Source organism: Mytilus edulis, chromosome 2 (assembly GCF_963676685.1).
Source record: "Mytilus edulis chromosome 2, xbMytEdul2.2, whole genome shotgun sequence".
NCBI lineage: Eukaryota > Metazoa > Mollusca > Bivalvia > Mytilida > Mytilidae > Mytilus > Mytilus edulis.
This window is the reverse complement of record NC_092345.1, coordinates 65,382,793-65,397,328: the sequence shown is the minus strand read 5'-3', so window position 1 is coordinate 65,397,328 and position 14,536 is coordinate 65,382,793. Positions and strand designations below refer to the sequence as shown.

The 14,536-nt window shown below is 33.1% G+C and overlaps 1 protein-coding gene across 1 annotated transcript; it reads right to left on the bottom strand.

Annotated features, from left to right (window-relative positions):
• Positions 1-6,259: 6,259 nt before the first annotated feature.
• On the bottom strand, positions 6,260-14,294 carry LOC139510967 (failed axon connections homolog). The gene is made up of 6 exons (XM_071297526.1): positions 14,209-14,294; positions 13,224-13,350; positions 12,526-12,722; positions 11,396-11,592; positions 7,974-8,090; positions 6,260-6,640 (listed from the first exon to the last, which is right to left on the bottom strand). The coding sequence occupies exons 1-6, from the start codon at positions 14,292-14,294 to the stop codon at positions 6,537-6,539; spliced, it is 828 nt and encodes a 275-aa protein (XP_071153627.1). The 3' UTR covers positions 6,260-6,536.
• Between the last annotated feature and the right edge of the window lie 242 nt (positions 14,295-14,536).

Sequence of the window (14,536 nt, the reverse complement as noted above, 5' to 3'; positions counted from 1 at the left end):
ACAATGAAATTTACACAATACGAATTAATATCAAGTTGTGGTAATAATTAGATAATTAATTGTATAATCTAGCTATGTCGGTATTTCTTCTGAATCAAACTGTAAACCAAATATATCGTATAAATTTCGTTGACCCAAACTTAAATCTAATAAATGAACTGAGGGATTAATCATCTTTACCATAACACACGAATACAACAGAAAAACATAAAATTTACAACTACAAACGGTAAGACATTTGACAAAATCCGATGGGAATAACACATATAACATCAAAACTAAATACATGAACTTGGTATTATAGCAGTGCGAATTCACACTCACCAAAACAATCACAATCGGGAATTATTCACGTTTGGTAATTAAAAGATCAGACGACGTAATGACAAACCCCAATCTTACACGTGGTAACAATGTCCTTAGTTGGTTTGGACAAGGACACATCGTATGGATCAACCAATTCGTGATGGTGTCCGTAAAACTTACGGCGTGTCATTTTTAATCTGTCCTCTTAATAACTTTGTTGTTTTAGTGCTTGACTTAAATGTTTATTTCAGATGGCTTTGCATTTGATATATGTTTCGGTTTTAGATTCAAACACTTCTAAAATCATAATTTACTTTACCCGGTTCCAAAAAATGGAAGGAATGGTACACTAACTAAATATTTTATGATTTCGGGTTTATAAAGAAGTCGGGTACATTTAGATAGCAATATTGATGATTAAGATGATTTATAATGCGAGAGGGATATTTTAGTGTAGAGAGGGTCGTCCATCTTCGGACTGTTCGTATACAGGATTTAATTTTGTATTATCGCATAATTATTTAGGTTTTTAACTAGTCAGTGCTAGGAAAATGTGTTTTAGACATTGCTGTGGCTCTGGCTGGACTAGAATCTAAACGGAAATTGCATGAATGCGAGGTTCATGTTCTAGACGAGTCTAACCAGTGGGTGAGAATTAGTGGGTATATTTATTTTACCTCGGAAGGAGGGACGTCACGAACACGATTGATTGAATTTAGTGTTTGTTTTAAAGACATAGAAGTGTACAGTTATTGATATTTTAAGTAACTGACTACTTCTAAATTTCCAGTGTGTGAGTTTTACTTATTTTAATAATTTTATAGCAAACACTTTCATTTATATGCTTAATTTATTATTGATATATTTACAATGCAAATGCCTTGCCCTGTTTTATCCCATAAGGTGCGATTCGAAAATGATTCGAACATTATTTGTTATATGAGGGAACAGATTGCTTGGCGCAATCATCACCTCGTGTCATTTATACGTTAACTGCTGTATTTTGTTCGTAAAGACTCAGTATTGTCAGTATGCAGTCCGAAGGACTGGAACAAAAGTACAGGCCGAACCCTCTCTATCAGTAACGTGAACGGTTGAGCTAGCGTGAGACAAAATAGGAATGGACTATCAGTTTATAGATCAAAACCCGTTTACGTTTCATAATTACAGTTGTCATATTTAATCCATGCAATTCAAAGTTTTCCCCTTTCAATGTTTCATAGGTTGTGACTGAATCCCCTATATTTGGATAAAACCTATTATAGAGTGATTATACTCTTATAGAAATTATACTATAGATGGATATATTTGTTCGTACTGGATTTAAAGCAGAACAAGGCAAATGCGCATTTTTTATTTATAATGGCAAATCAAATCAAATCATTTTATTTATTTTTTTGGTGTAAATTTAAACTTCATTTATAGGCATTTGAAGAATAACTTACTTCTTTTTCAATTACCAAATGGCACCAAAACCCTATCGAAACATTTAAAGCACCAATAGCAATAGCTAGGTAACATACACATTTCTACTAAAATTGCTATGTATACTGCAGCTTTTTTTTTTTTACACCAACAAGATATTTAGCAAATTTATTTTAAATTTTGATGTCAAAAATGACAAATATCTACATTCTGTAGTTCTACTGCACATTTTCACTCCCTGGCTTTAGTTGTTTTTATTCTGTTTTCAATTTTCAGCTGCTCGTTGGTTTTTGACAATTTACTTATTTGGATGTTCTTATCTAACAGCTGTTTTTCATTTAATAAACATCTTGACGAATCTGAATGCAGCTTATTGAATGAACCACTTTTGGATTTTCACAGTTATTTCTCATTTATGTTGATTGTGAAGGGTAGCTGTGTTTGTAAACTGTAATGAAGTCATTGTTACCAGGTACTCTTCCAAAATGACTTTCCAATGGTTTACCGTTGTGGATTTGTCTTCCGATTTTGTTTATGATTCAGAAATAAAACCTTTGGTATGGAACGCTCATCTTCAACAGAAGTTTTTCTTATTCATATTTTTTTATGTTGTTATAACCGTCTGTTATATATAATTTTCTGTTATTGAGTCTTGATATAATTTAGCTGTTATTGGGTTGATTAACAGGCTCATATTTTTTCAATTCAGCTTCATTATCTGTTTCAGTGATTTGACGTTTGCTGTCTTTATGAAATGCGTTATTTTCCTATGGGAAATATCTGTGTGCTTCTCCTTGCCGGCATCTTCTTATATTCATATGAGTCGGAGGTCCCTGAGACAAATGTCAAAAACAAGAAGACCAAAAGAAGCAAGATAATTTAATTTCACATTCAGATATATTGGTGATAATTTTTGGTTAACAATTTAAACTTTTCTGATTGGATTCCATTTATATTTATATTCCCCAGAACTAGAAATGACTTCCTCAACTTTATCATACTTTTAGACTTATACCTCGAATTTGACATAATTGCTGTCACCTCGGTCCAAGATTCTATGACAAACGAGACGGATTTTGTTTTTTGAAATAATCAATTTCCACAACCTTCGTAGTAATATACCAACTTCAATTGCATAATGGTATGCATTGGTATTCAAGAGCTTGGAGCTACTTATTTGACTAAATAAAACGTTTCAATGGTCTGAGCAGACAGCTGATGAATCAGGGTAATGTCATAGAAAGTCTCGTCCTTTTCCCCAAAAATCATCAGAAAATGCTATGACCTTTTTGATAAATATTACGTTTCAAATTCACAAATAATACATGATGGTCTTGCAGTAAAGATTTTTTTATCATCGTAATTACGTGTTATTCTGTTCTTTTATTTGTCTTTGTACATTATATATCTTTACGGTTAACTCCATTTTGGTGACATCCTTTTGTCGTGGCTCGATACTTATGCATCCCGTCAATGTACTGTTGTGATGTGGTAATTTTTTCGCTTGTCTTTCATTTTTATACGCCCGTCTTTTAGACGGGACGTATTATGGTATACCGTTGTCCGTCCGTCTGTCTGTCCCTCCGTCGTCTACACTTCGGACAATAACTCAAAAACACTTTCACCAATTTCCATGAAACTTAAGTGAATTGTTTATATCTATTGACGTAAGCTCCCTTTCGTTTTTTTTTAATTTCAGATTTTAAGTTTTGGATTTATGGAGCTTTATTCATAAAAAAGGGGGGTTTTTCAACACTTCGGACAATAACTCAAAAAGGCTTTCACCAATGTCCATGAAACTTTGGTGAATTGTTTATATCTATTGATGTAAGTTCCCTTTCAATTTTTATAAATTTCAGATTTTAAGTTTTGGATTAATGGGGCTTTATTCATAAAAAAGGGTTTTTTTTAACACTTCGGACAATAACTCAAAAAGGATTTCACCAATGTCCATGAAACTTTGGTGAATTGTTTATATCTATTGATGTAACAAATAATACTTAATAAAATCTGATGAAAACATAAAATTTGTAAAATCTTTAGTTTAATTTAAAACATTAAATTTCTTGTAAAAAATAGGTTCCATGAATGTCATACGTTTGTACTATTATTGAATGGTTGCAAGGATGAAAGCACATTAGCAGTCCCTGAGATACTAACTTTTCCCTGAGGCATATATCATTTTATGATAACATTTTTACTATCTAAGCTATGGATAAAAATCAAATACTGTTTTTGCATATAGGATGTTTTACTCTTGTTAAAATTGGTTGCAATTGAAATCACAAATGATACCTTAGCATTGCAGCTTTTTTAAAGAGTTCGGTTTCGGTGAAAATCCTCATTTTCATTCTCAGAAGAGGCTTCCTCATCATCAATGAAATCTTTATCTTCATCATCAATGAAATCCTTACTTTCATCAACTACTTCCTCATTTAGATCATAACTTTCAGTAGAGTCACTTTCACCATCTTCACTTTCCCTGTTATCTTCTTGCTGCTCCTCATTGTCATTGTAGTCTTTTTTGCCATTTTTATACGGCCGTCGTCAATGAAATCCTTACTTTCATCACCCACTTCCTCATTTAGCCCATAACTTTCAGTAGAGTCACTTTCACCATCTTCACTTTCCCTGTTATCTTCTTGCTGCTCCTCATTGTCATTGTAGTCTTTTTTGCCATTTTTATACGCCCGTCGTCTTTCAAAGCGCAGCCCTTTATTATTTATGTGCTTTGTCTATATGCCATTTTTTTTTTTTTTTTTTTTTTGTCGAGATATTTGTGTGTTTAAGTGATTAATATAATATGGTGACTGTTGTTTCTTTATTTTTTGACATTTTTACCTAAAGTGTCTGTTTGTTTTGTTCAAACATTGTTGTCAGTATATAGTGAAATTTTATTGGACCTGTTTGTTTTGTTCAAACATTGTTGTCAATATATAGTGAAATTTCATTGGGCTGTCATACAAGTAAGAGGTTTAACTAGTTATATAACCAGGTTTAATCTCCTATTTTTGTCGAGCCTGTGATTTTTGTCGCACTAAACTCGACATAGGGATAGTGATCCGGGCGGCGGCGTTAGCTAACTTCTTAAAAGCTTTACATTTTAGAAGGTCGAAGACCTGGATGCTTCATACTTTGTATATAGATGCCTTATGTTACGAAGTCTCCGTCATTCACATGTCCGTGACCTCATTTTGATGGTTCTGTGACTACTTGAACAAAAGTTAAGATTTTTTTGTACTGTGAAAGTACTTTTATTCGTGGGGTACCAATTTTCGTGGTTTTCGTGGATGACTTTATCCACGAATTTAAGTTTCCAACGAAATAAAACAACCGTTGTCCAAATCAAGACATGGAAAGATCCCCGTCGGTAGGTTTGACTACTGATATAATCTTGAGAATATATTGAATAACGCCAAATCTGAGAATACTTTAATAGCAGTCACAGAACTACAACCACATGCAGGATTATACTCATTTAATCTTTAATAGCCTAAACTGTACAACTTTTGATCTTTTAATTCTCATAAAAAATATTTTTGATCGATGAAAGTCAGATTTCTGGTATTGATATGCTAGTTTGATAAAATATTCATTTCATATCCTCATAGTGCTCGTACATATGGGAAATAATAATTTCATACTGGGCTTGATTTTGATAAGAATTATTTCAAAATTTAAGATACGTTTATATCATTTTTTATGTTACTATTTTCTTTAGGTGACATGTTTATGGCCTAATTTACACCTTTGATGATCACTTTATCATGGGTTCATTAGTGTTATCACTTCAATTTACAGGGGTCAATGCTTACTTTGTAATTTCCACCATTCAAAACATTTGTAACCTTCGTTTCTAAAGGCTTTAATTTTCAATTTAAAACAAATAAAATAAAATCCACGAATTAAAAAACCCACGAACATGTAAATATTGCTCAATCCACGAAAATTGATACCCACGAATTAAAGTACTTTCACAGTATGTAAATTTCCCTCTTATAATGAGTAATAGGCTATCTTTATTTGGTATGTGCGTACCTTGCAAGGTTCTTATGCCCGTCAGAAAGTTTTCACTTGACTTCGACCTCATTCATGGATCAGTGAAAAATGTTAAGTTTTGGTGGTCAAGTACATATATAAGTTACTACAGGCAATAGGTCTAGTATATTCGGTGTATGGAAGCACTGTAAGGTGTACATGTCCAGCTGGCAGGTGTCAACTGACCTTGAAGTTTTGTTCTTTTTTTTTCTTAAACAATAAGCAATAGGTCAACTTTATTTGTTGTATGGAATAATTGTAATCTGTACATGTCTTTCTAGCATGGTTCATCTGATCTTGATCTGAGATTTTTATGGTTCATTGGTTAATGTTTAGTTTTCTTGGTTAAGTCTGTTTCTTAGAAACTATAAGCAATAGGTCAACTATATTTAGTATATTGAATAGTTGTTAGGTGTACATGCATTTCTTGTTTGGTTTATATGACCTTGACAGACATGTTGGACCTCAGATCGACTGAAATAATCACAAATTTGGTTGTAATACATTATTTATTAATTCCTTCATGATTTTAATTTAATAGATATTGATTGACACATAAAGAAATTGATCGGTAACAGTTTGTTCATTGCAGATTTTGAAAGTCGATGTGCACGTACATGTCAATTCAATTATCAGTACAATGTACAATTATATGTTCCGTTTATTTACATTCTTTGGCATCTTTTACTTTTTCTAAGCTGCGTCAACATGTGAATGGTTCGATGGTGCTTGTTCAACTTTTGAACTTTTTATGAGTAATCCTCGTTCTACTTTGTAGCCTCTTTCTTTCCGCCATTTGTATTGCATTCATCCCAGTCCGGCCAAAATGTCTCTTTCATTCTTTCACAATAATCACATAGGTTTTTATAATCTGAATAATAAATAAAATATATCACAAAATAACATATATATATATATTATATGCTTAAATAAGCTCCATTCCTTTTTAAAGTAGCGTGATTTTAAATACATAAAACAGAATAATTTATTTTTAGTAGAAATTGTTCAGAATTTTCAATCGAATTTTAAAGTAATTGGTACAGGTTATCAGTATATTGTTGTTCTTTAAGGAACTTTGTGTATATTTTAGATTCACATAAATTCATTTACTCATATAGGTTTTTGCAAAACTTTTTCTTTTCGCGTTTTGGCTGCCCATTGACGTACACCTATTTGGTTTTTTTTTTATATTCAGCATCTCATTGTATTATTTATATTTATAAACAACGATTTGTTCATGGATTGTTTTCTTGTGACAGTTAGCGATAAGATACGTTCGGCTTCAATGTATTTGAATAACCTCTTTAGATTTTGTTTCACTAAAGTTGCATGTCGCCCACTTTTATTTTATTCATAGCAAAGTACAGACAATCGCATTTGAGCAAGTTGACACAAACATTCACGTATGCCATATAACAAAGTCATCAGATTACATCGCTGAACTCGTTGTTATCAAAAATATTTGCTGATTAAATATTTTTAGCACTGAACCATATAACTCCCATACATATGTCTATATGGTATTGACAGATACGTATATGCTAAATCACAAGTTACCAAATGGCAAATACAATCATACATTGTATATAAAAAGTAAAATTAAAATTGCAAAGTCCCTTATCAAATGGCAAAATCAAAAGCTCAAAAACACATCAAACGAACGGAAAACAACTGTCATATTCCTGACTTAGTACATGCATTTCCTTGTGTAGAACATGATTGATTAAATATGGTTTATAGCTAGCTAAACCTCTGACTTTTATGACAGTCGCATCAAATTCCATTGTATGGACAATAACGTTTGAACAAAACAAACTGATATAATAGGTAAAAATGTAAAAAAATATGAAGACAGCAGTCACCATTGTATTATAAACTAAATTATTATAAAACAAACAAGTATGTCAACAGAAAAACAAAATGCATAAATGTATATAGCAATTTCATTTAGTTTGACATGGGTTTTTTTAGTGCTTCAAAAGTTTAATAAAAAAAAAATTAAACTCATGTCAGTCCATTTTCTACTGGGCAGATAGTTTCCAGGCTTGATTTTAGCCATACAACACTACCAATCTTATTGAAATACCTATCCTGTGTGTAGGCTTCCTTTTTAACTAACCTATTAAAATCAAAGAGTTTCTCGTTCATGATTTCTGCACAAGCGAAACGATGAACAGAATGTTGTTTAAATTACAAATTTTTACTTTTAATAAGTGGTCCACTTCTGTGTCCAAAGGATTGCCAGTACCATTCTGCAAGCTGTCCAAATATAGCACAATCTTCCTCGCACGGGTTATCTCCAAGCAGAAATTTCTTGTCACCTGATAATTCAATTGTCATTTTTCATTGAAAGCTGTTTATGCTATTAAGTTTTCCTTATTTTCTATCTATTTGAAAATGATTATATTTCAAGTTTCATTCATTACGTTATTTAGAAAATAATTAATACGAAGTTACGTAATTTTCAAATATTTTTTTAGGTATACTCTAAATTACTGAAGGCATATGATGATATAATAAAGACACTTAGTATAATAAATAAGAAGATGTGATATAATTGCAAATGAGACAACTATCTACCAAATACACCTGTTAGAAAAATTAAGTTGATGAAGACGTCCTATGCTTTTATTAAGTTTTTGTCAAGGGGATTGATTTTTCTTATTAACTGAAAATATATATATCTGAATTTCAGATAAGAGACATTATGTTGACGAAGAGCTCTGTTTGTGTGTAAACTCTTTACGCCAGCCAAACAAACCCCAATGAACAGCTAACAACAATCAATCTATCAACCAAAGAATAGAGGTAAAAAGAAACGTCATCTTAAATGATTAGCGGAAAGCATATATTTTTAATAATAAGACAAAAAGTAAGTCATAAGTGTTTTTCGTAGGTATGCACTTTTTGTGCTGCTGATTACAACTTTGAAACTTTTAGGATATATAATATATATGTTGGGTTATTTTTTTGTTAAGACAATATGTTAAATTATATTTGTGGGTAGTATGTACGTCAGCTGCAGATTAGAACTACAGTAAGACCAAAAAGATGTCCCTACAATCAATTTTACTATTACAATCGCAATCAAGTTTGATTCCAATCAATTAAAATGGAACAACAATTAACGAAACAAGACGAATTTTTAACCACAGCGAAACTAAAAGAAATTGGACGGGTTATAAACGTTGACGTCAAAACATCATATACATATACATCTACAAACAGGAAAGGGCAACGAAACATGAAGATAATCAAAGTGCTGGATAGCACCTCTGGAAAGTTTGCAACTGTAGCTGTTTATACTGCAATCAGCTATTTTACTATACAGATAAAGCTATACGTATAAACGTTAGCTTTATACGTCAATGACCTCAACTCACCTATAAGCCCCGCCTACTTATCAACGTCACGTCACAACCATGACAACGTGTAGTAACAATGGTCAAACTTTTATGAATTTAAACCTGTTATGTCTTCAAATTGGTAATTTATATACCATGTTTATCAAATGCTATTAATTAAATTCATTTTCCCTTTCTAATTCCTTAAATTGTCAATGCTTACCGCCTAGACTACGCTCATAGGGAAATACCCCAAAATGGTACCCCAAGGGGGGAATTCCAAACACTTTTTTTTTAATAATATTTGTTTCATATTTTTATTATTTTTTTATTATTTTATCGATTTCAGTATAAAAACAATATACGTATAGTGTCTTGAAATATGAAATTTATTTGTGTTCGGCACGAAACGGGAAAATGCTCGGTAGAACCTCGCATTTTCCCGTTTCTAAGCCTCATACAAATAAATTTCATATTTCAAGACACTATACGTATATTGTCTAAGTATTATTCCAAAAAGGTTATAGACGTGTATTATTTCAAAAATGTATTTCATCACAGCTTGGATGTTTTAAACTAAACCATTGTCTTGTCAGTAATTATCAAAAATCACTTTTTTCATGTTTGTCATAAAAAGTTTTGATATTTTCTATTGCAACCTAAAACTGTAGATCTAAAATATTGAAATATACAGAAAACTCTGATAATTTCTTTTTAAAGTACCCACGCCATGTCAACATCAAGGGCCTGTGAATTTGTATTTTTCTATTGGTTTAGATCCTTCATATTTGTTTTTAGTAAATTAACACGCAAGTTTTTTTGTTTGAATTGCTCCACATGTTTCCTATCGGGGCCTTTTATAGCTTTCTGCATGTATATGGTACAGATATTTCTCATTATTGACGAGCATGTGGTGGCCTATAGTTATTAATACATTTTCCTCCTTTGAACTCTTTTGGATAGCATTGATTCTTTGCAAAAAATACCACATCCTTTTTTATAAATAAGACAGTTACAGTAACTTAAATCAATACAAATGTAATGAAAGTGAATTTATATTAAAGGCTTTTATGTAAAGTAGGGAACGTGTCCATGGGACACAAATGATGCCCCCGCTAGCATTAATGTTATAAAGGGTCACAACTCAAGAACTGTAAATGTGCATGACGCTACCAAAATGTGTACTTGATCTGAGTTATGGGGTAATAAGCATTGTGTATATATTCTAATTACACAGTATTGCGCAATAGATTTGTTAGATCTTGACATTTGTTTTGTGTCAGAAACCTATATATTATGTCAAAAATTTGATCGCAATCCAAATTCAGAGCTATATCAAGCTTGAATGTTGTGTCCATACTTGCCCCAACTGTTCAGGGTTTCGACCTCTGTACGTGGTCGTATAAAGATGTGCCCAGCGGAGCATCTGGTTCCATTTGTAACGAGGCACAATTGAATTTTGGCATCAAAATCTTCCGATCGATGTTTAGACAAAAACAATGCATTTTTTTTTTATTATTATTAAAGCCGGTAATTTTTACCTTCACTCGTCCTTGGCGTGAGACGTTAGACATATACTATAATTATCGGGTATTTTATATTCTTTCACCTGTGTACCATTATCACTTTTCAATTATCCGACGGCTTGGTCAAAATGTCAACTTGTTCTCGCATTTTAATCAGTCATTCCCGATTCTTTCGATACACTCGGGATTTTACCACGTTTACGTACGTACATATAGTAAACAGGTAAAAGTAGAGCGGGGAAATGTTCATTCATGAAATATTCATGAATGAATGAAAACGCAATCTCGCGAAGATTTCTTGTGATTTTCTCTACAGCGCATGTCAGATCCGCGAGGTAGTGTTTGTAATACTCATTTTTAAAATGAAGTTAAATTCATCTGAATCGTCGGTGAATATTCATTTCTTTTTATTCAAGCTGTAATCTTTTCAGTCAAAACAGTAGTTACTCAAAATTTTAAAAGAATCTTCCAAGAATCAGAACTCAAACACTAGTACTACACTATCTCGGAGCAGAATATATTGCGATAATCTGTCAACCGGAAGTTTGAGGCCGACGCCTAAGGAAAGTAGCAATAGCAAGCTATAGCAAACTTTCCAAAAACCGACATAACACAAAGATGCGTGAAGTTTTATTCCAAGGATAGGTATAGTATATGAGAGTTGTCAATAAAATTCGAGACTGATGGATGTGTGTGTGTGTGTGCATGTGTTTTCCTGATCAATAATACATTTTTGGACCTTAAAAACATATTAACCCAAGAATTCAGACAAAGCCATTAGATCAAGGTGCATGATATGGTAAATTTCATCTTGACTATGTCTTCCAATACCATGACCATACGCATCTCTCTTTAGTCTTCGGTGAATAAACCATGCAACTCTATATGGCAATTTTATTATCTTGCAGATTGCCAATTCTGGATCCAATATCCATCTTTCTATCAACAGAGCCCTGTTTGTAATTATAAGTAAACATATTATAAACATGACAAATGACCCAATGGTGATAATTGCAATGTCATGTATTTTAACAATGGTGAAGTCAGTTGCGCAAAATCTTAATCACGATAATAAAATGCAACACCATGACCCAAAAAAGCATCTACAGTTCAACGTGGTAATTAAATAGCAATACATTGACAAAATCTGGTAATGAAAAAGCAACAACTGAAACCCCCTAAAAACATCAAGGGGGCAACATATGGTCTTCAACATTAGACCGGTACCTATACAAGATGTGAAGATCAAAGTTGTCTCATGTATCAAAGAGTTTAAGCGGCAAATTATTATGCTTATTCACGACGAGAACATGTTAATGTACTAGTAATGTGATTATTTACTCTGTTGTGTACTAGACCGACACGCTGAGCAGGATTTTGAACGTGATAAGCCACAAGGTAACATTCCGCTTGAAGACGTGTCAATTTACCCAGACTAATTTTTCTGATTCCGAGCGGACCGGTCTTTGCTCTTAATGCCGCAGCACAGGAACAGGAAATCTTTTTACAATATCCATTTTTTTTTTTTAGATAATTTCAATGCCAAGGGATTACCCTTCCGGAGCACATGAGATCACCCCTAGTTTTTGGTGGTGTTCGTGTTGCTTATTCTTTAGTTTTCTATGTTGTGTCATGTGTACTATTATTTGTCTGTTTGTCTTTTTCATTTTTAGCCATGGCGTTGTCAGTTTATTTTCGATTTATGAGTTTGACTGTCCCTTTGGTATCTTTCGTCCCTCTTTTATACTACACATTAAGAATTTTTAAAACGTGTGTCCCCAAAATAATGTTTGTCACAATGATATAACAGAAACCGTATAATGGTACCCTTTTATCAATAAATCTTTTTTTATCGATATGTAAGTGTTTATGTTCAACAATCTTACCAGTATGTATTTTCTTCTAGCATTTTCAGGAAAGATCTAGCTATGCCTCTTTCTGTTTTGGAAAAGTTTTTGTTCAAATCTATTGCCAATGTTTTGTTGAGATATTCAATACAAAACTGAGTGTCGGCTATATTCTCATTGTTGTATTCTATCCATGGAAACTTGCCTTTCTTACTTCCAACTCGACTGTGAACATTCTAAATACATTTATTTAATTACATAACCTATCAAAATTTAAGTTGCAATTGGAAATATTCAGTCTTGACATCAATCTACATTTAACGTAATTTTATCAGGTTTTGATCTTTCCATTCTTGATATCTACAAACATTCATTCTCTTTTTTTACTTGATTCTGTTTTTGGGTTCCAAATTTGCAAGTATCATTTTCATGCAGGACAATGCGTTTTGCTGTCAATCTGATAGCCTCTTGTTTTAACCTTGATATAAATCACAACCTTAGTCCCTTAATGACGACTGCTTCCGTACAAATAAACAAAATTCGAAATAACAAACATCTTGGCTTCGTTGATAATCCACATACTTAATTATTAATTTCAGTGAGTTGTTGTATACAAAAATGTATGTAACTAATCAAACAACATATTACAGTCGTAATAACGTTACTACGATTTAATACAAAGAGTACGAAGAATGGTAAATGTTTGCTAAGTATATTTACTCATCTATCAAACATACCACATAAGGAATTTTTGCCATTCGTAGATATGTTTCTAGTTTAATCGCAAATGGTGACATACTTGGTGCATATGGAGCTCTTCCATACTGATGGAGAATGACTACATCTTTAGGATATTCTTCTCTACTGTATAGTATAAAAAGAGAAAGGATTTATCAGTTTTGAAAATAAATAGACTCTCAAACATAAACATTAATTCTTTTTATAAATAATCATTTCAGAAGACAGCTAGAATATTTTATTTATTTACAGGTGTGAATCAATTATTTCATAAAAAAAAAGTTTTTAAAAAATTCTCATACCCTTCTCTCATATCTTCTGTCTTTCCCTTCCCATTACATCTTATCACTCTCTCACTTACATGCACATTCTCTTTTTCACTCATATCTCTCATACACTATATCTCCACCTAAACTTATCCATGCTCTCGCTTTTCTCTCTCTCACATCCAGCCATACACACACACACTCACATACAGAAACTCTCCTCTCTCCACAACACATCCACACACTTAATCAATCCACTCACTCATATACTCGCACACACACTCTCCTCCTCTCACACGTACTCTTCTCCTCTTACATTATCTCCTCCTCTCACACATACTCTCCCCCGCTCACAACTATTCCTCTCTCACACATACTCTCCTCCTCTCACACATACTCTCCCCCGCTCACAACTATTCCTCTCTCACACATACTCTCTTCCTCTCATACATATAACTCTCACACATACTGTACTCCTCTCTCTCACACATACTTTTCTCTTCTTCTACTCCTCTAATACATACTCTCCTCCTCTCTTTCGCACATACTATCCCCCTCTCACACATACTCTCCTTCTCTCATACATAGTACTCACACATACATGTACTCTCCTCCTCTCACACATACTGTAATCCTCTCTCTTTCACATACTTTTCTCCTCTTCTACTCCTCTCATACATACTCTCCTACATACTCTCCTTCTCTCTCTCACACATACTCTCCTCGCTCTCCTCCTCTCACACATACGTTTCCACACATACGTTTCCTCTCTCTCCTATCGCACATACTGTCTCCCTCTCTCATCTCCTCTCACACATACTGTATCCACCCACCTTCTCTCTCATCTATCACTCTCCAATCACACACAGCGCAACCCTCAACCTTTAACCCAACCTTCAACTTTAACCCACCCCTCAACTTTAGCCAACTCTCAACTCTGTCACTACCCTTTGCTTTAGCCTACCCATAACTTGAGCGCTACAATTAACACTGTTGGATCTTAAACTGCTTTACCCATAACCCTTGACCCTTAACCCTCTCAACCC

Coding starts and splice junctions, on each gene's coding strand:
- LOC139510967 (XM_071297526.1), bottom strand. CDS start 14,294: ATGAGAGAGGGAGACAGTATGTGCGATAGGAGAGAGAGGAAACGTATG. Junction 13,351..14,208: donor AGAGGAGGAGAGCGAGGAGA/GTATGTGTGAGA, acceptor TATACTATACAG/TAGAGAAGAATATCCTAAAG. Junction 11,593..12,525: donor CTAGAAGAAAATACATACTG/GTAAGATTGTTG, acceptor AATTACAAACAG/GGCTCTGTTGATAGAAAGAT.